The sequence below is a fragment of the Labrus mixtus genome, chromosome 5 (assembly GCF_963584025.1).
Source record: "Labrus mixtus chromosome 5, fLabMix1.1, whole genome shotgun sequence".
Lineage (NCBI taxonomy): Eukaryota > Metazoa > Chordata > Actinopteri > Labriformes > Labridae > Labrus > Labrus mixtus.
This window is the reverse complement of record NC_083616.1, coordinates 32,808,815-32,832,278: the sequence shown is the minus strand read 5'-3', so window position 1 is coordinate 32,832,278 and position 23,464 is coordinate 32,808,815. Positions and strand designations below refer to the sequence as shown.

Below are 23,464 nucleotides of genomic sequence, written 5' to 3'. Positions count from 1 at the left end.
AGCCGGTCTCTGGTCCAAACAAATCCAGAGCATTCAGGAGCAGAATCTAAAGTTAGAAGGAGGACATACTGGCTGCTGCATTGTTGTCAGAGAAGCCAGCACTTCAACATGTTTCCTTAATGATCAGATAGTAAGATACCTTTATCATCTCACTCTCTACACATCTCACATGTTGGATCTTTAACGCCTCATGCTAAATCTGTGAATGTGTTTGTCTCATGAAATAATCTGTAGGTTGGATTTTGTTGCCTTGAAGCCTAGCTCGCTGCTCTCTCTTGTTTCTTAGCTTTATACTAAGCTAAAATGTGGCGCTGCAGGAGGAAGCTTCACACCGAGCGTGAAGACGTATCAATCCTCTTATCTTCCTCGTGTCAAGAAAATGAACTAATGCATTTCGTGATGATTTTCTTTATGACCGCGAGGCAGACATGTAAATCACTTTGCAAGGTGTAACACCTGCCGTGCACTTATATTTTATTAGCTGACATTACGATGAAAGGAGCGCTATATAATGTCTCAGATATGACGAGCTGCAGCAGAGTCTGATTTATCTGAAGAGATCGACCAACGGAGGAGCGCGTTGGAGATGTTCTGTGAAGCTGAGAAACCCGACGGGCCGAACAGGAAACATTGAAGGTACAAATTTATAACCATGTTCCTGTCAACATCTTTAAACCAGGCTTTAAAATGAGAAGTTTAAGGGTTAAGGTCTGCTTTGGAGAGGGTCCCCAAACAGTCAGAGTCGTGTCGGCAGACTTTGTGACGACGATTGACAAAGAGAAAAAAAATCCCCTCAAGATGTCCGTCACTTTCTGCTGAGAGAGCGAGAAGTCATGAATCTCCCAAAGAGCCTGAAGGCATCGCGGCGTCTCCTTCATGCTGGGAACATGGGATGAGAGGGGGGGGGGGGGGGGGGGGGGTTGTGGGTTTCATGTATGGACAAATCTTCGCTGCATGTTACGGTGCATGATGACATGATCTGTGGATCTGACACTGACAGAGGTATTCAGAGGAACATGTCTGAGCACGGAGCGACAGAGGAGCGTCTCCAGTCTGACAACAAACCACCTACACCATCACCCCCCCCCCCCCCCCCCCACCACCACCACCACACCGGGTCACCGTGTTGTACTTTGACATGACCGAGAACCTGCAGGAGCCAGAGGGAGGTTTTTCTCTGCTGCTGCTTCTCTTCAGTCGTTCTGTTTCATGTTTTCAAAGCGTTCAGCTGCATTAACTCAGCTGTTGTAGCAAAACACTAACGCAGTCAGGCTCAATAACTTCTGGTATTTCTGGTATTTTTTTCCCATTTCATGAGACCGTTCGACTTCCCCTCCCCTGCATTTTGAAGGAGATATTGCATTTTTGACATTCTTCCAACCTTTATTTATTCTTGAGATGTTTTCATGTGAAAGCACTAAAATCCCCTCACATGTTGATCGCAGCTCACCTGGTGGAGCTCCTGAAGGGGCGGAGTTTGAGTCAGATCCTCGCCCTTTGCTGCTCGTCATGGTCGCTGTCTCTGCCCCACGTTTTCTTGTCTGTCTTCAGATTCTGTCTCTCTTTTTCAGTTACAAAATGGAAGAAGAAAAGAAGACGATTTGGAATCAAAGATTTTGAGTTGGTGATTAAAGATTCTTGATAAATCGTGCAGGATGTTCTGGACGGTTCTGATGTGCTTGTTGGAGTTTGGACTTGAACTCTGTGGGTGAAACCTTTCAGGAATCAGGAACATTACAGGTCTTTACTCGGCAGCGGGGTCAGACGGGTCAAACAATCCATTTGACACACAGGCGGGGGGCGGGGGGGTGATGGGGGGGTGGGGGAGGTTCCTGGAGGGGGTAAGGCGTTTAAACACACGCTTTTGGTTTTGGTCCTCATCTTTGAAACGACAGAGGCGGCTCCCCGTTCGCCCACACTTAGAATTAGCCAAAGTTTTACGAGCCTGAAAGCCGACACTCCCTCCTGCTCACCTCTCTGATTGGGATCAGGCCGTGGCGGCGGCGGCGTTGGCGGCTGCTGGAGGGTGGGTGGAGTCAGGGGGGTGTTCAGTCTAAATGTTCTCGTTAGAGGTCAGAGGTCGACTCGAGACCCGGTGATTCAGAGTTCAAAGTCGAGTCGTGAAACAAACACCACAGAGGAGGGAGAAACACACGGAGCGGGTCGATGCTACAGGAGCCTGGAGGGGCCACAGAGGCTGCAGACAACCACTTCCTGTCTGACAGTATCAACAGAGGACGTTACACCACACTCTTAATGAGGAGGCTTCATCAGTGTCTTCTTCTTAATCATGTTGGTGACTCTCTGATTGTAACTGATCAGTGAGGGAGAAGTTATCGACTCTCTTCAGAAGAGAGCGAGCCGTGAAGTCAGGAAACATTCAACCAGTCTGAGGAGGCGTTATGAAACACAGCGATGGAGGTCGCAGGATTGGAAGTGCTGACCCAAACCGGCTTTAGATCAGGGCTGTCGGTGGACTAGTGGTTAGTATGGACGGCCAACGTACAGAGGCTGGAGTCCTGCAAGCGGGCAGCCCGGGGTTCAAACCCGAGCTGTGACTTCTTTCCTGCGTGTCATTCCCCCCCCTCCCCCCCTCTCTCTCCGCTGTCCTGTCTCTAAAATAAAGGCACTAAAAGCCCTTGAATATATATTTTTTTTTTTAGTGCTGTCAAACGAGGTAACTTTTAATCCAGATTTATCGCTGAATTTCAACCCGTTTTTAAAGCTATATTTTTGGGCCATTTTAGATCGGACAGCTGATGAAAGACAGGAAGTGTCAGGAGGAGAGAGAGGGGGGCCGAGGTCACATTTGAACCTACGGTCTCTGGGACAAGAACTGCTTCCTGTGTGCACGGGGCGCGTGACATAACCGCTAGGCTATACGGCGCTCAGAGTAATGTTTAACACATTAAATCCCATGTTGGAAATTATTTTATTTTGCATCTGAAAACTGTTTTAAAATGAAAAAAATATTCAGTCAGTGAAGAAGAAGTGACATTGACAAGCACGTTTCTAAAAGTCCTCTTTACCTAAACCCTCTGATCCAGGTCCACACTAAGCTAAAGACCCAGCTCTTCCATGAATACCTACTAACTTAATGATGATGGTCTCCATATTATTGATGATGATGATGGTAATGACGATGGTTTTTGTTTGATAACGACGACTTATAAGATGGTTTCTATACTGATTAGAGCTCTCAAGAACTGCCCTCAATGTTGTGCTTTGCCTCTGGTCACTTCCTGTCAGCACCTGTGTGTCCAATCAGACTCAAAGCTGATCGTTTGCTCTTACTGACATTGTTCCCTTTTTTCTAGATCCTTGCTTGTGTTGTTCTTACTCTCTGATGTACGTCGCTTTGGATAAAAGAGTCTGCTAAGTGAATTGTAGAGTTGTAGTTTCCAACATGAAATGAAACTCTACATGTCTGTGAGTGTTGTGTGTCTAACGTCAGCTCCGACTCAGGTGTTAAAATCTCTGAATTCCTTCAGTCACTACATGAACTCGGTGTCCTCTGCAGCCTGCGGAGGGTCACTCAGCCTCCCCAGGTAAATAAATGTAAAGAGAGCAAACAAAACAGAGACCAAATTCCCAAACGCTCGTCCTGTCCACAGCCGTCAGACTGATACGCTTCAGACCTGCTCTACACCTCGATAAGGTTTCTGTCGCTCTGAGCGCGGAGAGCAGAGACACTTCAGACTCCTGCTGTAAAATAAAAAACCTGCGGAAAAAAGAGCAAAGAGGAACGTTGGAGCTGCTTCTGTTCATCACAACAACACTAACAAGATGTTTGAAGACGTGGGCAGAAACGTCCCCCCTAATGTGAGTAAGTGCTCAGTGCAACAATACGAGCAGCTAAATCCCCTTTAAACAAAGTGAGCGCAGGAGGAGGGGGTCTGGGGGGGGGTGTGTACTGTTTGCTTTGGGATCCAGACCCATCAGTCACCGTGTTTCTGCAGTCTGGAGCACATTCCTCGAGTCCTGCTGCTTTTTGTTCCCCTTACACTACAACAGCGACTCAGTCAGAGGGCGAGCGAGAGGCAGGCCGGTTAAACACAACAACAACGCACCGTTAATAACTCATACAAAGAGTGGACTCTGAACGTGCAGGGCGGATTTAACAAAGTCTAATAAAACCGACTATCTGATCAGACATTAAGGAAACATGTTGAAGTGCTGGCTTCTCTGACAACAATGCAGCAGCCAGTATGTCCTCCTTCTAACTTTAGATTCTGCTCCTGAATGCTCTGGATTTGTTTGGACCAGAGAAGGTAGGCGCTTTTAAGACACGCCCCCACACGGCCGTTTTGGACGCCCCTCGGTTTGTCAGATATGAGAGCAGTTATCAGGTCAACAGGTGTTGCAGCGATGGAAGCGGGCCAGAGAAGTGGTTCAGATAGAAGTGATTGTACCCGACCTAAAAAGCCTCTGCATGTTTCTAATAAGCTCCACGAGCAGAAACGTGCTCAAACTAGGATCAATATTGGAGATGCTTTTGAAAAATGGAGAGAGGTTAGAACACAGAAAGGTTTACAGACCCATGCAGAGCTGGATAAACACTGAAGCTTCAGAGTCCACCACATGGTGACCTGTGTGAGTTGCAGGGCTGCTCTCCAGTGAGAAGAGAGTTTATGAAAGAGGTTTGAAACCGTCTGGTGACTTTCTTGGTTTGATCTCGGGGATCTGTTGCGTGATTTGCAGGACGAGCCCTCTGCAGACTGTTAACATCCCTCCTATCCGGAGAATGACTCACAGATGCATTTTTTCAGAAAAGGAAATAATCATCAAAAATTAGAGGAAGATGAAATCAGCTGGAGCTGTGGGAAGATCTAACGATAAAGGAAACATCGTTTATAGGAGAACTCCCTGTGACGCAGCGCTGCAGATGTGGTCTGGTTTACAGGAGGAGTCGAGGAGGAGGTGCAGATGGGACGCCTCCTCTCTGTAATTAGAGCCATTTCCTCTGGATGTAATGGGACTCCCAGAGATCAACTGGGCCTTAAAGTGGGACCGACCAGGCCGCCTGGTGACCTGGTTATGAGTGAGTGCTGTCGTTAAAACAATCTGTTCAAACGGACGATGATTCAGAGACAAACTCTGACTGACAGTCAGATCTCTGTCCTGATGGGACTTTTCTTTCACCTCTTCCAGCGTTCAGATGTGACTCACGAGATGACTTCAGGGTGCACATGAAATATTTGTGTTTAATCCTCATTAATGTGAGAGAGCCCACACATGACGACAAATCATGACAGATTCAACAGTTTGGTTCTTAAAGTGTGCAGAGAGCAACGAGACGACCGACTCAGCACAACACACCAACAAGCAGAGACTCCTCTCTCAGACCTCGTCATCTCACGCCGTCAAACGTGACTTAAGAGTAAACAAACATGGCGGACGAGGAGCAGGAAGAATCGATGATGGTAGTTTTTCGACTCCTGTCACTGTATAATTACTTGTTGTGTTAAAGCTCTCTTAACGCCTTGTGTTTGCCGCCGTCGCCATGGTTATATTTGTTGTGCTTCCTGCTTCAGTCAGCTGGCCGATGCAGAGCTGGATAAACACTGAAGCTTCAGAGTCCACCACATGGTGACCTGTGTGAGCATGGACTCTAGAGGGGGGGGGAGACAGTTCTCTATGTTTTGAATCAGGACTGCAGTACTCATTTTAAACACCAGGTGTCAGTTACATATTGCTCCTTTAATGACTTTTTTCTTCATTGTTTAACTCTGATGTACTTTGAGTTTCTCTTTGTATGAAGAAACTCAACGTGCCTCAAAAGCAAACCGTTAACGGCTGCAGAGTAAACGGTTATGATGAAGCACTTTGAGCGCTGACTGATGTCCATCGTTGTGTTTTTGCAGGTTTCTGAAAAGTACCCAGAGCTGAAGAAGAGGGGGCGGGTTCCTCACCCTCAGGATTTAGTCAAAGAGCTGAGTCTGCAGACCAACACCTCCAACGCGTGGAACAGACCTCGCTGTGGCGTACCGGACTACCCCGCCCAGAGGGAGGTGCATTATCGAGGCCGCCACCGCCAGAGACGCTTCGTCCTGTACGGAGGCCGATTGGAGAAGACTGACCTCACCTACAGGTAGGTACACACCTGCCGACGTTAGACACACTGAAAGAACAAAAAGCAGAAAGGGTCTGTTGTCCTGGGAAGCTTCTCACCAGCGCTCGTTGTTGCTAGGTTACGAAAGTTTAACCTATGCTTCACTCGGTAATGTCGTGGCATCAGCAGCTCTACACCTGGAAACTGTTCCCTTAAAAAGACGAGTCAGACCAGCGTCTCCTCCGCCATTGTTGTCGACAAATCAGAAGTCCCGCCTCTTCTTGATTTTGATTTGTCGGTGAGGGAGAAATTACATCAACTGAGAGCGCTGTGAGCACATTTAAAAAAAAAAACAGCTGTTGTCAGGGTGCTCGCCCCATGTTCAGAGGCTGGGGTCCTCAAGAGCGTGCAGCCCGGGTTCAAATCCGACCTGTGGCTCCTTTCCGGCACTTCGTTCCCCACTCTCGTTAGTGACTCTTTCCACTGTCCTGTCTCTACAATAAAGACACAAAGGGTTTAGCGCTCAGGACGGTGAGCACTGAAAACGCGACTTTGAAAGCGAGCGCTGCTGCTTGTGGACGCGGGCCGCTTAAAAAGGAAAATCTTCTGGAAAATAAAGTCTTGAACTTGTGACTTCAAGTAACTGAGCGCTGATTTTCTTTCATGTGAGTCCTGGGCAGCTCCATCGAGTGTCTGCCTCTCTGTCTGCGTCTCCTGGGGTCTCTCTCATTGTAGTCTCTCTTTATCACTTCAGTTTATTAAGACGGAGAGAGAGAGAGAGAGAGGAGGGGGCGGGCGAGCTGGTGGGCGCACTGACCACAGACTAATAACATTGTGCAGGATCGGACCAATAAAGCGCTCACATTTCTCCCTGACAGAGTGATGTGGTTAACCAGGGCTCAAACTGCACTCCTGCATGAGCGGCCCAGTCCGGTGTTTACCTCTGAGTTCAAATCTGTTTTTGAGCTTTGGAGGCGAGTTCTGGCGTGACACCTGAAGTCCCGCTGAGTCAGCAGAGAGCGGAGGTGTTTTGACGGCTTTAACGAAGCAGAAAAGGAGCTCGGGGGGGGGGGGGGCCTGCAAGACGTTAAAGGACTGAGCTCGTTAAGGCTCAGACCTCTTTGTTTTCCAGCCATATTTTTATCATTTAATTTCTTTAACACATTTTTAGTGGAACAACTAGGACGGCACTTTGTTAAAAAACTCCTAAACTTTTTTTTAAAGCTGAAAAAGAAAAGAAAAGGATGACAAATATCTTAAAGGCAGGGTTGGTAATTTCAGAGGGGAGGGGCGTGGCTTTAGAGGGAGCACGGGGGGGGGGGGTGCAGACGGAGCACTGAAGGAATGCTACTTTCAAAAACCTGCCTTTAAATGATGTAATGTGCGTCTCCAACAGCCTGATATCTTTCTTCTTATTGTCCAAAAACGATCAGAACACTTTTGCCTCACTTTTGTACTGCTGACATCCATCCATCCATTTTCTTCCCCTTATCCGAGGTCGGGTCGCGGTGGCAGCAAGCGCAGTAAGTCAACCCAGACTTCTTCAGCTCCTCCTCCTGAGGGCTAAACGGGATACACAGTATCATCCCTCCAGCGTGTTCTGAGTCTGCCCCGGGTTCTCCCAGTTGGGCGTCCAGGAGGCATACCCATACCACCGACGTGTTTCTATGATTAACATGAACACACACTCAGTCAGTCCATCCTGCGTTCCCAAGAGCATCGAAATGTGGATCCATCCGCTGCTGGAAATAGTCCCAAATGTAGTAAATTGTCTCTTTGATGAAATGACCTCGGGACATGTTAAAGATTGTGGTTTCTTGGAGTGAAGCGACAGAGACGATGACCCAAAGGGCGTGAATAACACTCAGGTGTAATTACCTGTTTGAAGCTCAGCAGTGTGGGTCCGATGAGTCACATCAAGGAAAGAATGTCATCTTTAATCTTCTTTAATCTGTCTCCGTTACTCATCTTCAGGTTTTTACTGGCAGAAGGATTTTTTTTTTTATGTCAGGTATTCTTCAAACTGATAGACTTTCTTCATTTTGTTAAACCAGACACACACTGTGCGATTTTAGGCCGACTTGATGCTAGCGATGACGGCTAACGTTAGCCGTGGCTGCTCGCCGTCTCACCTCTCCTGACTGACCTCTGGACTCCAGTCAGGCGTCTGAAACATCCTCTAAATGTCTCCAACAGGACGGTCAATACGCAGCTGAGCGTTATGAGCACAGTCTGACGATCACAGTGACATCACTGAGAGCTAAACGCTGCAGATACATCCGGGGGAATAAACTCCCGCATCATGATGTGGATATTTAGAGTCACGCCTGCAGACATCCAGAGAACCTTTGAACCACGTTTAGTCACTAAATTAAGGTCACAATCTCACCACAACGCACTGTAACGACTCTCTGATTGGTGAATCAGTGGACCAATCAGAGAGCCAACAAAGGGTCAGTTGACTCAATCCAGCAGAAAACTGATGCTCTACCACGCCTTCCTGCCCCCTTAATTCAGAGGCCTCTGCTTGAAAACATTTGTCTTTACCACCAGTTGATCTTGAATTCTTAACATCAAATATGATCCTTATATGCAAAGTGTTATTCTTGTTTTATTTTATATTTAGAAGGTTCTTTCACGGCTCGGGCAGCTTGAAGCTGAAACCTTCAATGACAGGAACAAAAGGAGAAACGATCCAAAGATAAATCATCTCCCTGGAAACACCTCTTAATCTCACTAATTAACATGCCGTGTCTTGTTTAACGATTTAGGGGGATTAACATGTTGGAACATTTTCTTTTTGTGCAGCCAGGTTTGGTTCCAGTGTGCCAAACTGAAAAACTTGTGCATACCGATGGTAACTGGCAAACAGCTTTAGAGCTGCACAGAGAACTTAACAGGTCCTGACACATGAGAGTGTTTGCAAACATCTTATTCCACTCAGGGCGAATCAGCCTGTTAAATGTTGAACTGTTCCTTTAGAGGCTTTAAATGCGATCCAGCAGATGTCGCCCTTGAGCACCAGCATGAAACCAAAACAACTCGCGCTGCATTGTTGTGTTAGCATGCTAATGCTAGCTATCTTTATTCTGCTCGTATCTTCACACTGCATGTAAATTTACCTGAAATGAGCGTGATCTAGAAACACAGTTAAGCAGTGAGTACAGTATGTTATTCTTCTTTTCTCTAGTCCCTCAATTAAACAACTTTTATACACGAGGGGAGGAGTCAGCCGGCCGTCCAGGCGATGTAAACAAACTGAAGATAGGACTCTGAAAACATCACAGACAGTGGGACTCGGGTGTTACACCCATTGTAGACAGTCATGACTCACAGAGTTATTTTCAGAGGAGATACTTGATTTCTACATTTAAGTGTTAAAAATCACATAGAAAGACTTTAAGTCTCGTATGAATGTGCAGCGCCACATCGCTATAAGTTAAAAAGGATAACAGGACAGTTTCTAAGATTCACATACACAGATTCACACTGGCTAGCTTAGCGTAGCAAAAACACCGGAGACACAAAAACAATCGACAGTACCTTTAAGCCCACAGTCTTTGAATCCACTATGGAGTGAATAGGGACTTTACAAACAGCCGTTGAGCCGCTTAGACTCTTTTCTGCTTGTATAACTGTTGTATAAAAGTAATATCACCCTGGAGGTGGAGATGTTGTTCTGGATATCAGCAGTACTTCTCCCCTCCAGAGTCTCCTGTGGACCAGGACCAGGGCGGTCCAGAGCCGTATCCAAAAAGGTGTCCGCTTTTTAAAAAGGAGTCATACTTTTTCCATTTTCCATTTTCCATTTTCCATTTTCCATAGGCTTGTATGTAAAAAAGGTGCTTGCAGTTGAAAAAAGAACACGGCCTAAGTGTCAAAAAGAGTCATTAAGAGTCACGGGGCGCTGGTGGAGCTGTAGTCCTCCAAGCGGGCGGCCCGGGTTCAAATCCAGCCTGTGGCTCCTTTCCTGCATGTCATTCCCCCCCCCACCCCCTCTCTCTCCCTGATTTCCGACTCTATCCACTGTCCCATCTCTCCATTAAAGGCACAAAAAGCCCCCAAAAAATAAATCTAAATAAATAAATACAAACCAGAATCTGTCAAAGTTTACGACACTTTATTGAATCATTTATCGATCATCGACGATGTCGAGTCTGAGCTGGATCCTGACTCGTCCACAGTCATGCTCTGGAGCATTTCTTCATCTCCTCCCCCGGCAGAATCTCCACAGCCGCTCAGCACTCTCTGCTCTCCTCCTCTGTGCTCGCTCTCTTCTGTCTGGAGGCTCAGGCTGACCTCGTCTGCGGCGTGCTGATGAGCGATCAGCTCCCTCTGCCTCATGTAATCCTGCATCTCCCTCAGAGTGTTTGAGTGATCCTGAATCTCTCTCATCAGGTCTTTCTTAAGCTCGTCCACATGTTGGCCCGTCCTGTCCAGCAGGGTCTGGTACCCGTTGATGACCCCCTTTGAGTCCTCCAGCTGTTTCAGAGCTTCTTGGAACATCTTGTTCTGGACACTTAACTGGTTTTCGTTCTCCAGGATGGTCTCCTTTGAGTCCTCCAGCTGCTTGAGGAGAGCTCCTCGCTCTGCTGAGAACTTCTCCTGAATGACGATGTGAGCCACTTTCAGCTCCTGGAACTCTTTCTGAAGCACCTTCTTCTTCTTCATCTTCCTGATGTCACTCCCCACGGCGGTGGCGATCCTCTGTGCGTTCTGAGTCTGCTGGTCACTGAGCCTCCACAGCCTCTCCAGCTCACACCGCGCCTCCTTCTCCTTTCTGATGAACACCTCTTTGACGTTCTTCTGACGAGCCAGCTCCTCTCGGGTCTTCTCCAGCTCCTCTCGGGTCCTCTTCAGCGCCTCGTCTCTGAGCTGCGGCCTCGCGCTCTGCTCCCGGACGACTCGGTCTCCTTCCTGCTGTCTGCCGTCCGTCTCATTAGTTGTTTTCTGAACTTCTTTCTGGAGAGAATCGGCTTGGATCGTCTGTTTCTGCAGCTCTGTCTTCAGCTCCTCCAGCTGCTTCAGCAGAGCGTCCTTCTCCCGCTCGCAGTCTCTCAGCCTCAGGGCGGACTTGTGTGGCGCGAGCTCCATCTCCATCGTGCAGGTGCTTTCTCTGTCTCTGTGTTGGAAAATGTTTTTGTTTCTGAATGAAAAGTTTCACTTGTATCTTTTAACCTGCTGTTGTCATGACAACAACATCACTGCTGTTTGTGTTCTTTTTTTAAACTCTCCTACATGACTGTGTTCTTCATGAGCAACCTCTTTTAATAAAAAACAACAACTGGACATATTTGGGATTCTTGTTATCAGTGTGGGTTGCCTGGCAACCAGAGAGAAACCAAGAAGTCACTGAGCCAAGTTTCAGGTTCCAGCTTTACAGGTGATGGACAGGTGTTTATTTTAAAGTGTTGCACCTGCTTTAGTTTACGCTCTACTAACATGTGAGGTGTTTCACCAGGTGAGAAGTTACACCTTACACCTGACTCTCTACTCTGAGCCAAAACAAAAAGGGTTTAGACGTCTCTGTTGTTATTTGACACTAGCTGTAGATGAAGGCTGGACGCTTTAGCTCTCCCCTCATCATGATGCTTTGTCACATCGTACAAACAGTAGAGTTTGTGGATGAACGCCAGTGAACAGAAGTTATTTTCAGACGTTAGTCTGTTCAGAGACCACGAGAGGAAACACTGGAACAAACACGGCAGGAAGTGATTTAAAAAAAAAAACTTTTACCAGGTAGAACTTTCTTTTGCATTGCAACCACAGTGCAGTCCGTGTTGTGTCGAGTAGACTTTAGATTTGAACACAGGCGTCAAGTTATGAAGTATTCTGTGTCCTGCAGGTCAGGAAAGGTTCTCTCCTTTATTTCTGTGTGTGTGTGTGTGTGTGTGTGTGTGTGTGTGTGTGTGTGTGTGTGTGTGTGTGTGTGTGTGTGTGTGTGTGTGTGTGTTTTTGACACCTGTATTCTCCTGCAGGATCGTCAGGTTCCCCTGGCAGATGGGCGAGGAAAAGGTCCGTCGTGTGTTCCGGGAAGCACTGAAGATCTGGAGTGACGTCACGCCGCTCACCTTCACCGAGGTCCACAGCGGGAAGGCCGACATCCGCATCGACTTCACCAGGTGAGAGGAAGTAGAGGAGGGAAAAGATGATCTGAAAAAACAGAAAGGGAAAGGAGCCAAAAGACTGAGGACCACCTGGCATTTTTTCTGGGCATTAAAGTGCTGGTTGTGCGCGATCTTATTCTTTCAGTCACTCCCCAAAGCTCATGAGCACAGCTCGCTCGCTCTTCACCACGACGGTCCGGTACAACGCCACACATTACTGCAGACTGAACCACCATCCATAAATGTGGGGACAGGTGGACATTTATGAAGTCGAAAATTTTCCTGAAGAAATGGACTTCAAAAATGTCGAAAATTGTCATGATTTTTTTTTAAACGTAAATGTCAAAACATTTTCACAAAAAATAATTTGACTTCAATGTCCATTTTTTTTTTTTTTTTTTTTTAAATGTCGAACATTTTTCATGAAAAAAATGTGACTTAAAAATGTTGAAAAATGTTGTTTACACGTTAAAAATTTAGAAAATTTCATGATTTTTTTTACATGTTAAAAATGTCGAAATATTTTCATGAAAAAAATTTGACTTCAAAAATGTTGAAAAAAGCCCCCACCTGGAGGGCACGACCCCTCCGTTCTCCAGCAGAAAATCTGCTTCCATTTCAAGATTGATCACACATTCACACACAGCATATCCAAACTGCATCTCTTATTTATAGAAGCTAAAACGATGACATCGCAGTCATCAACAACATTGTGTTTAGTGAAACGTTGATCTTAAATGGTTGGAAAGACGTCGAAAAGGCGGACTGACCTCTGATCTGAAGTTTTGGATAAAACTAAATGTTTGAGTTTGTCATCGCAGGTTTTGATAATCTGTGATGTTTTAAATGTGGACCTTGAAGTTCTCCATACTGGACGCTGTCTTTGTTCCTCTCCTGTTTGATTCACTCACCCGCAGGTACTGGCACGGAGACAACCTCCCCTTCGACGGCCCGGGTGGGATCCTCGCTCACGCCTTCTTCCCCAAAACGCACCGACAGGGCGACATCCACTTCGACTACGACGAGTCGTGGACCCTCGGGAACCACATGGGTGAGAGACCGTCTGAAGAAGACAGATGTGACTCTGTCTGTTTGACATGATAACAGAACATCAGTCTGGGTCCATAACGAGAACTTACCCGCTCTCTTTCTGCACTCGTTTCAAAACTAAAATACACATTTTTAAAGTCCTTTAAACTACTAACAGGATTTGCATGTTAGAACAATAACAATAGTTTCATTTCGAGCCAGTTAGAGTCTCTTACAGCCGTGAAAAGGAAAATGAGCTCAATCTAAACTAAAGCATCATATTCACAAACAATTATCACAACAGTCTCTCTTCCCTTTTTTACTTTTGTAAGTCATGCATTAAATGATCCAGGCGCTGGTAGCCTATGGGGTTAAGAGTGCACGCCCCATGTACGGAGGCTTTATTGCTCTAAGCGGGCGGCCCGGGTTTGAATCCGACCTGTGGCTCCTTTCCTGCATGTCATTCCCCCCCACCCCACCTCCTCTCTCACTCTCTGATTTCTGACTCCGCCCACTGTCCTGTCTCTAAAATATAAATAGATATCTCAGAGATGGAGTTCTTGTTAGCGAAGGTATGAAAAGTAAGACATACTGTATGTGACATGTGTACCAGCGGGTACATGTAACTGAGAGCAGGTATGAGTCAGTGAGGGGGGGGGGGTATTTATGACTCAGGGTATCATCTCAGGCAGCAAAATGCCCCCGTCTGCTCTTCAAGCAGCTCAAAACAAACTATTTTCAGACACCGTGTGAACCAGGTGTTTTGCTTCATCTCACCCCCCTCTGCAGGTACAGACCTCCTGCAGGTCGCTGCCCATGAGTTCGGGCACGTCCTGGGCCTGCAGCACTCCAGAGAGCCGGGGGCCATCATGTCCGCTTACTACTCGTTCTCCTACCCGCTGAGGCTGAGCGAGGACGACAAACAAGGCATCCAGTACCTGTACGGCGCCCACCCTCATGTGCTGCCCCCTCCCCCGCCACCACCCCCGTCCAACCCAGAGACCAACGAGATCATCACCAATGTGAGTGGAAACAAACTTGTGTTTGAATCGAAGATGACACATAAGCTAAAATAACTGTTTGTTTCTCCGAGGATTAAAGTTACAATCAAAGATTTAATGAAATAATGATCACAAAACACAACAAAGCATTTCTGTGTAAACCCCCCCTCTATTTCAGCCCTGCTCAGAACAGGCTGTTTCTGTGTCTGTACCTTTAAATATGTAAATGAGCTGTGTCTGAAGGGAAGGGCTTGGGTGTACTCGGTCTTTCTCGCTCCATGTCCTATTGTTTACGGTGAGAAGGCAGACTCAGAGCAGAACAAACACCTAGCTGTGGGAGTGTCACCCACCTGGGGGAGGGGCTACTGCCCTTTGTGATGTCATGAAGGGAAAATCTCCAAACGGCCTGTTTGAGCACACATTTTCTGAAAAGTGGAGCAGGTTAAAGACGGAGAGGATGGACGTCTCTCATCGTTGGGGGGTTTGTAGACAGACTAGAGACACATGTTAGAGTTAGAGGAACATGGAGAATATTTTCATTAAAAGCGACCTCAACAGTTTGTCAATTCCTCTTAAATGATGAGTTTCATCTTCTAACAGAGGTCAGTGGATCCCTACTCATCTGGAAGGGAAATACATTTGGAAGGGACTATTTTCAGCGGTGGATTGATCTACATTTTGTGGCGTCCCTGGTGACTTTGATTCTCTGTTTGAGTCAGAATAAATGAGTGTGTGGGCTCACTGATGTGTGTTTAAAAGATTTCTTACAACAATGGAGCTCTGTGTCACAGCAGAGGAGAATATCCACAGGGGAGTATTTGTTTGTACGATCCCACTGGATTTGTTTTGGGAAGAAGAAAAACATGGGAGAGCGGCAGCTCTTTGGCAGGCTGGAGGTTTCTGTTTCAAACGCACATAAATATGAGTGAGCATCTTTGAAACCACATCTCACAGGAGGGTCGCTTTAAAGACAGTCGTCAGCTTTTTAGTCCCTCAGGAGTTCCTCTCAGGCGAGCGCCGGGGATATCTTCCACGCATGATGAATCTGTCTTGTAAACTGTGTAACTGAGAAGTCTTCAAGTGAAAATCAGAACCCTAAGATCCTTCAGGTGTTAAAACTAAACTTTGACACTCCATTAAAAACCCCTCGTGTTTTACACTCTGTCGTTTTTTTCCCCCACAGCCCGACGCCTGCCAGACGGACTTTGATGCCGTGTCTATGATCCGAGGGGAGCTGTTCTTCTTTAAGTCGGGCTACGTGTGGCGGATCAGAGACGGGCATCTGGAGAGCGGCTACCCGGCGCTGGCGTCCCGTCACTGGAGGGGGATTCCCGACAACATCGACGCCGCCTTTGAAGACAAGTCGGGAAATATCTGGTTCTTTCAAGGTGAGACGAGAGGACGGTGAAGCTGCTGCTTTGTGGTTTTTAAGGTTTCATGTGAGTGCAGGGTATCACTCACCTTTAGACGAGTTTAAACAGGCGTGATTAACTGACGGAGCACTTCAGACTTCCTGTGAATAGATGGTGAAGGTAGAGTGTGTTTCACCTTTAAAGGTGAGACATTATGTTTAACACTTAAAGGAGCAGTATGTAACTCTGACCCCTAGTGGTTAAAATGAGTACTGCAGTCTAAATTCTAAACATCATAGAGAGCTGTCCCCCCCCCCCCCTCCTCTCTAGAGTCCATGCTCACTCAGGTCACCATGTGGTGGACTCTGTAGCTTCAGTGTTTATCCAGCTCTGCATGGGTCTGTAAACCTTTCTGTGTTCTAACCTCTCTCCATTTTTCAAAAGCATCTCCAATATTGATCCTAGTTTGAGCACGTTTCTGCTCGTGGAGCTTATTAGAAACATGCAGAGGCTTTTTAGGTCGGGTACAATCACTTCTATCTGAACCACTTCTCTCGCCCGCTTCCATCGCTGCAACACCTGTTGACCTGATAACTGCTCTCATCTCTGACAAACCGAGGGGCGTCCAAAACGGCCGTGTGGGGGCGTGTCTTAAAAGCGCCTACCTTCTCTGGTCCAAACAAATCCAGAGCATTCAGGAGCAGAATCTAAAGTTAGAAGGAGGACATACTGGCTGCTGCATTGTTGTCAGAGAAGCCAGCACTTCAACATGTTTCCTTAATGATCAGATAGTAAGATACCTTTATCATTTACCTTCCCCGTCTCTCTGTGCAGGTGAGCACTACTCGGTGTTCGATGCCGAGCGGCAGATCAGAGGGCCGGAGTCCATCAGGGCTTTAGGTCTCTCGGTGTCCGGGATCCAGGCGGCGCTGCGTTGGGGTCACGACTCGAACTACAACACCTACTTCTTCAAGTCGGGCAGCTACTGGAGGTTCAGCCCCCGGGAGAACCGCGTCGACTCGGTGTACCCGCGCAGCATGCAGGACTGGAACGGCATCCCCGACGACGTGGACGCCACCTTCAGGGACATCTACGGTACTGTAACAAATAATCATTATGAGAAGTGTTCAGATGGTGTTTGGTGCTCGTACATAGAGGTCACCAGTTTCTGCACGTTCTTTTATTCTCACCAGCAGCTCTGAAACACCTTCAGAATAAACTTCATGTGTTCTGATATTCACTCTCTGTTTCGTCTCCGTGTTTCAGGGTACGCTCACTTCATCCGAGGTCGACAGTACTGGAAGTTCGATCCTGTCGGGATGAACTCTCTGGAGGGTTACCCCCGATACGTCGGCGTGGACTTCTTCGGCTGTCGAAACATTTGAATCCTTGAACCGTTTGTGAACCGGATGAAACGACTTTTGTTTTTTTTTAAATGAAGAGCAGTTTTATGAACAGAGACGTTTTTATTTTCATCCGGTGGATCAAAGAGGATAAACAAGACTTTCTCTGAATCTGTTCACGCTTTACTCGGTTTACTGAATCTCACCTTCTTCTCAGGAACGCTAAGGTACATTTCCTCAGACGTGGCACCTCCCGTGCAGCTACACTCATATTTATTTTGCACGTTTTTGTCACCGTGAGGCCGAGACCCCGGGCCCTGTACTGAACGATGTGATCTCACTTCCTGTCTTTGAGCCTGAACTTTAATGATTCTCAGACGTCACCAGAACGGTCTTAAATGTTCTACTTGATGTTGTGACTCTCCTTCATTTCATCTTTCTTTGTCATCGTGGATTGACTCGCTGATCGTCGTGCGTTTGAAGAGTGACACGAAACGAGACGCTGCAGGAGGCAGATTTATACATCAGCGGCTGTACTTTAGTTTAAATACTGAAACTTTAAAACAAGAAAAGGGCGACAAATCAGAGATTATTGATTGAAGGACGTTGTTTGTCTGGGTTTGAATCTATGAGCTCATGTTTTCTGACTCAGGTTGGCCCAGTTATAACCTTTAAAGGAGATCTATTCTGCTTATCAATATTTAAATAAAAACATAAAGTTACGATGATGGATGTCCGCACTAAACCTCTACAAAGCTTTTTAAAAATCCAAGATATACAGTTGTTAGCGTAAAACCTGACGTCGGGTTCTGTCGACGTATCAGAGCAAAGCATGGAGCAAAGTTGTAGGACACGCCCACTCAGAAGTTCCATGAAATCAGGGATTTTACTGACGTCAGGATCAGATACATAAGGAGGTTTTAGAGTTACACATCTCACAACGTGGCTCAAAAGGCGTCCAAGAGTGACATCACTAATGGTGAGAGAGTTTAATAGATCTCCTTTAAAGTTTGAACCTAGGTGAGGCAAGTGTTGGCTGCTCAATCCTAAGCGCCAAACAGCTGAGAATTTTATTCAGATATAAGCCATATGAGTTGTATGTTGGACATATATATCTTTATATAACACATGTCTCTGCTCTGATTGGTTGCAGCATCAAGAGACATTTCGTTCCGTGGCTGCAGGAAATGCTCCCTGAAAAATGACCTTTGCTTTTGTGAATGAAGCCGTCTTCACACACATGCACTCCTGAACATTTCTAGAGGATTTCAGGACGACTGCTCCTGAAATCCTCCTGATCTGGTTGTTTACACATGCACCTCACAGCAGGAGACTATCTCTGTCAGACAGGAAGGGGCGGGGCCTCCTGAGGTAAGACATGAAGTAAGAAGAGCAACGCAGAGTCCTCTATACGACGCTCTAATGAGAATATGTGTCTTTGTATCAACGCTACGTGTAGCTGAAGAGAATCTCAATGTGAACTAAAGAGAGGAGAAGAACAAACTGGAGAACAGGAAACATGCAGCAGCAGGTTGATTAGAGCACGGAGATGGTAGAGGTGGCGTGCAGACAGTCTATGGTCGTGCAGCGATCACAGGGAATAAAGGTCACCACCCCCTCCCACTGGCCCCTCCCACTGGCTCCAGGTGAATTCTCCTGATTATATCCTGCTGTGTTCTCACATCAGATCACTCTGACTTTCTGAAGATACGAGGAGGCTGGAGGAGAAACTCGCTCTGCTGAGCCCGACTGTAAACTTAATCCTGTAAACCCAAAATAATGCTGTACATCCAAGACTCAGCCGTTACATTGCTCCATTTAAGGTCACATGGACAACAACAGCCCGGGGTGTCTGAACATCTGGTGCACGCTCTCCCTGCTGAGCTGCTTCTGTAACTCCTGGTGTTTCCTACTTTTCTCACCTGAGAGATGTCCTGTTGTCCTACAGCTCAAAGTCCAATATGTGAAAACCACATCACGGTGTGTTTGATGTCACTCTTCTAAACGAGATGTTGTGAATCTCTCTCCGGCCTGCAGACATCTGTGGCTCCACGGCGCCCTCTGTCTGCAGCATCTCCCCCCTGCAGGAGAAGTGTGATGTTTCCTCAGAGAACATTTTGTCATGAAGTTATCTACATTGTTTAAAAACATGGTGCTCTATTCAGGTTGACTTGGTGATGCGTTCAGGGACAGCAGCAGCTGCTGTGTGGATCAGCGGTTCTCAACATGTTAATAAACGTCAGCTTGTTTCTGCTCCTCAGACGGTTTTTATGAAGTTCTGGAGAACGTGTACTTTTACTTTTGATACTTTGAGCACATTTGACTGATTGAACTTCTTCACTTTTTGTTGGATTTAATGTTCAGGACTTTTGGAGTATCTTGATTCTGTGATATATGATATAGAAGCCCTAAGATGACGTGCATCCTTTACTACGTTTTCATGTGATAACGAGTTATTTCCAGTTATTTATCTTGTTTGCGTATAAAAACCAGCAGTGGTATCTCGTGAAAACAACATAAGTACGTCGTGACCTCGAGAAAACAACCAGAAATAACTCGTCATCACTGGAAATGTCCGCTCAGAGCGTCCGTATTCCACCGCTGTTGGATCGTGCTAAAAAGATCTCATGGACCTGTGAAATCTCATGTGACGACCTCTCCGCGGGTCAGTGCACACAGGTTGAGAACCGTTGACGCCGTGTCCCTGCAGCAGGTGAAATGTGAAGGCATCTGTTCTTCAGGTGTTGTTTTCTCAGTGCAGGACGCTGACGAGTCGTTACGCTCTCATGTCAGACGTCCATATTTCATATTAAAGTCAAAGTGTTCATCAGTGACGGCTTGGAAAGAATATTTATACTTAAAGTGCGTAGGTTAAACTTTGTTGTACATTTCTGAATATTTTTTTTGTACTCATCTGTAACCTGAAGCCTGTTTGTTTACTTTCTAATAAAAACATAACCTTTCTACCAAACTGCTGCTTCACAGGTTTAATTTAGATTCTTTCACAGGTTTAATTTAGATTCTTTCACAGGTTTAATTTAGATTCTTTCACAGGTTTAATTTAGATTCTTTCACAGGTTTAATTTAGATTATTCCACAGGTTTAATTTAGATTCTTTCACAGGTTTAATTTAGATTCTTTCACAGGTTTAATTTAGATTCTTTCACAGGTTTAATTTAGATTCTTTCACAGGTTTAATTTAGATTATTCCACAGGTTTAATTTAGATTATTTCACAGGTTTAATTTAGATTCTTTCACAGGTTTAATTTAGATTCTTTCACAGGTTTAATTTAGATTCTTTCACAGGTTTAATTTAGATTCTTTCACAGGTTTAATTTAGATTCTTTCACAGGTTTAATTTAGATTATTCCACAGGTTTAATTTAGATTCCTTTACAGGTTTAATTTAGATTATTCCACAGGTTTAATTTAGATTCTTTCACAGGTTTAATTTAGATTATTCCACAGGTTTAATTTAGATTCCTTTACAGGTTTAATTTAGATTATTCCACAGGTTTAATTTAGATTCTTTCACAGGTTTAATTTAGATTATTCCACAGGTTTAATTTAGATTCTTGCTCAGGTTTAATTTAGATTCTTTCACAGGTTTAATTTAGATTATTCCACAGGTTTAATTTAGATTATTTCACAGGTTTAATTTAGATTCTTTCACAGGTTTAATTTAGATTATTTCACAGGTTTAATTTAGATTCCTTTACAGGTTTAATTTAGATTATTCCACAGGTTTAATTTAGATTCTTTCACAGGTTTAATTTAGATTATTCCACAGGTTTAATTTAGATTCTTTCACAGGTTTAATTTAGATTATTCCACAGGTTTAATTTAGATTATTCCACAGGTTTAATTTAGATTATTTCACAGGTTTAATTTAGATTATTCCACAGGTTTAATTTAGATTATTTCACAGGTTTAATTTAGATTATTCCACAGGTTTAATTTAGATTATTCCACAGGTTTAATTTAGATTCTTTCACAGGTTTAATTTAGATTATTTCACAGGTTTAATTTAGATTCTTTCACAGGTTTAATTTAGATTCTTTCACAGGTTTAATTTAGATTATTCCACAGGTTTAATTTAGATTCTTTCACAGGTTTAATTTAGATTATTCCACAGGTTTAATTTAGATTCTTTCACAGGTTTAATTTAGATTATTCCACAGGTTTAATTTAGATTATTCCACAGGTTTAATTTAGATTCTTTCACAGGTTTAATTTAGATTCTTTCACAGGTTTAATTTAGATTCTTGCTCAGGTTTAATTTAGATTCTTGCTCAGGTTTAATTTAGATTCTTTCACAGGTTTAATTTAGATTCTTTCACAGGTTTAATTTAGATTCTTGCTCAGGTTTAATTTAGATTCTTTCACAGGTTTAATTTAGATTATTCCACAGGTTTAATTTAGATTCTTTCACAGGTTTAATTTAGATTATTCCACAGGTTTAATTTAGATTCTTTCACAGGTTTAATTTAGATTCTTTCACAGGTTTAATTTAGATTCTTGCTCAGGTTTAATTTAGATTCTTTCACAGGTTTAATTTAGATTATTTCACAGGTTTAATTTAGATTATTCCACAGGTTTAATTTAGATTATTTCACAGGTTTAATTTAGATTCTTGCTCAGGTTGACATTTCCATACAGGGGATCAGTAGATGTTGACAGATGTGACAGATGTTACTCGTCATGTGTCTTGTAAGCTGCTACTCGGAGCCTGAATTCCCCTTAAAACACAGTTAAAGATTTAAATGGTTGTGTGAATTCACTTCATGTGTTGGATAAGTGAAGAGGAGTAAAGGTTCAACATTGTGATGAAGAAGAGTTAAAGCAGCGTCAAACAGAAACAAGCGGGTGAAGTGTTGACTTTGTATTTTCCACGTCTTAAAGCAGCTTGTGTTACCTGCAGGGAGTTTCTTTTTGTTGACGCTCAGCAGTCTGCAGCAGCGCTCACATTCCAGCGTAATGATGTGTCGTGTGTCTGTGCGCTGCAGTCGCCCGCTCTGGGCTGTCTCAGGCGGGTCAGCGTGCAGCGTTACGAGCTTCTCAGGAGCCGTGTGATGTTTTCATGGACGGTCGTAAATGCAGGTCTATGAGGACTAATTGTGCTGTAACGTCAGGACAGAGAGGAGTTCAGTGCGTCGTCAGGACGATAACATGGTCAGCTGACATTAAAGGAATGTCTCAGGGCGAGGAGTTTAAATCTGCTAAACAATAACTCTGACAATATTAAATATCTTTATGAGTGTTTCAGCTAATCGTTTGTGGAGACTTGAGTTTTAGGAAAGGCTCATATAGTGAACATCAAATAGAGAGTGCTTTACATCTTCATGTTTTATAATGTAAAGTTTCTGATGGACTACAAAAGACGATATAAAGGACGGATAAGAAACTACTTCCACAGCAAACGGACAATTACTCCAGAAGGGACATTTTCCTAGAACTGTCACTTTCCTGACATTAACTTTATTTTATTAAGTTGACCAGGGCCGTCAAACGATTACACATTTTGATCACATTTTTTATGCATGTTTGAAATTCCATTATTTTGCATTTTAAAATAAAATTGTCATGCTTTTATTTTGAAAGGTTGTCCTGTCTTAAGCTGGGAGTACTTTACTTGCTGTGTGCTTTTATTTTGAAGTACAGTAAGGCCCTTCCTGTAGATGGAAGGTTAGGACAGGAAGTTTAGCACAGAAACAGGAAGTGGTTAGGGATCCCAAACTGAGGTCAAACAGCTCGAAGGAACGGTAACAAAGGTCAATGTGTGATGTCATAAGGTGGATATTACTTTGGACTCGTCAGCTGAGCTTTCTGAGAGTTTGTTAAAAGTCACATATCCTCCTCCTCTTCTTCAGTGTAAATAAGTGTCAGAGCTCCTCAAAACATGTGTGTGAAGTTTCTTGTTCTAAATCCACTCTGATCCTGTATTTGATCATGTCTATAAACCCCTCTATTTCAGCCCTGCTCAGAACAGACTGTTTCTGTGTCTGTACCTTTAAATATGTAAATGAGCTGTGTCTGACCACGCCCCCTCTCTGGAAGGGCTTGGGTGTACTCGGTCTTTCTCGCTCCATGTTCTATTGTTTACGGTGAGAAGGCAGACTCAGGACAGAACAAACACCTAGCTGTGGGAGTGTCACCCACCTGGGGGAGGGGCTACTGCCCTTTGTGATGTCATGAAGGGAAAATCTACAAACGGCCTGTTTGAGCACACATTTTCTGAAAAGTGGAGCAGGGATTTCTCATCATTGGGGGGTTTGTAGACAGACTAGAGACACATATTAGAGTTAGAGGAACATGGTGAAGAGGATTTTACAGAATATGTGACCTGTAAGCGTTTTGCTTTGAAGTGTAAACAGACAAACAAAGAAGGACTGACCCTCGAGTTGTCTCTCTGCTGCTGGTTCCCATCAGCCCTTTCTGCACTTTATCCTGCTGTGGGTCAAACACTGACGGACAAAACAGAAACACAGAATGACACACAAACACATCTCTGAAGGAGCCTGAAAAACAGAGAACTCATCAGACTTCATGACTCAACACTGCAGATACTTGAACTCATCCG

General features: G+C 44.8%; 2 protein-coding genes across 2 annotated transcripts in view; one reads left to right on the top strand and one right to left on the bottom strand.

Annotated features, from left to right (window-relative positions):
• mmp11a (matrix metallopeptidase 11a) overlaps nucleotides 1-19,770 on the top strand; it is a 26,631-nt gene extending 6,861 nt beyond the window's left edge. Inside the window, exons 2-8 of the mRNA XM_061039021.1 lie at nucleotides 5,865-6,091; nucleotides 12,031-12,174; nucleotides 13,077-13,210; nucleotides 13,978-14,210; nucleotides 15,373-15,577; nucleotides 16,376-16,636; nucleotides 16,808-19,770. Coding sequence (XP_060895004.1) covers nucleotides 5,865-6,091; nucleotides 12,031-12,174; nucleotides 13,077-13,210; nucleotides 13,978-14,210; nucleotides 15,373-15,577; nucleotides 16,376-16,636; nucleotides 16,808-16,926 — 1,323 coding nt within the window. The 3' untranslated portion in view covers nucleotides 16,927-19,770. The remainder of the gene's footprint in view (nucleotides 1-5,864; nucleotides 6,092-12,030; nucleotides 12,175-13,076; nucleotides 13,211-13,977; nucleotides 14,211-15,372; nucleotides 15,578-16,375; nucleotides 16,637-16,807) is intronic.
• gstt1a (glutathione S-transferase theta 1a) overlaps nucleotides 1-23,464 on the bottom strand; it is a 124,989-nt gene that overhangs the window by 39,191 nt on the left and 62,334 nt on the right. The window lies entirely within an intron of this gene.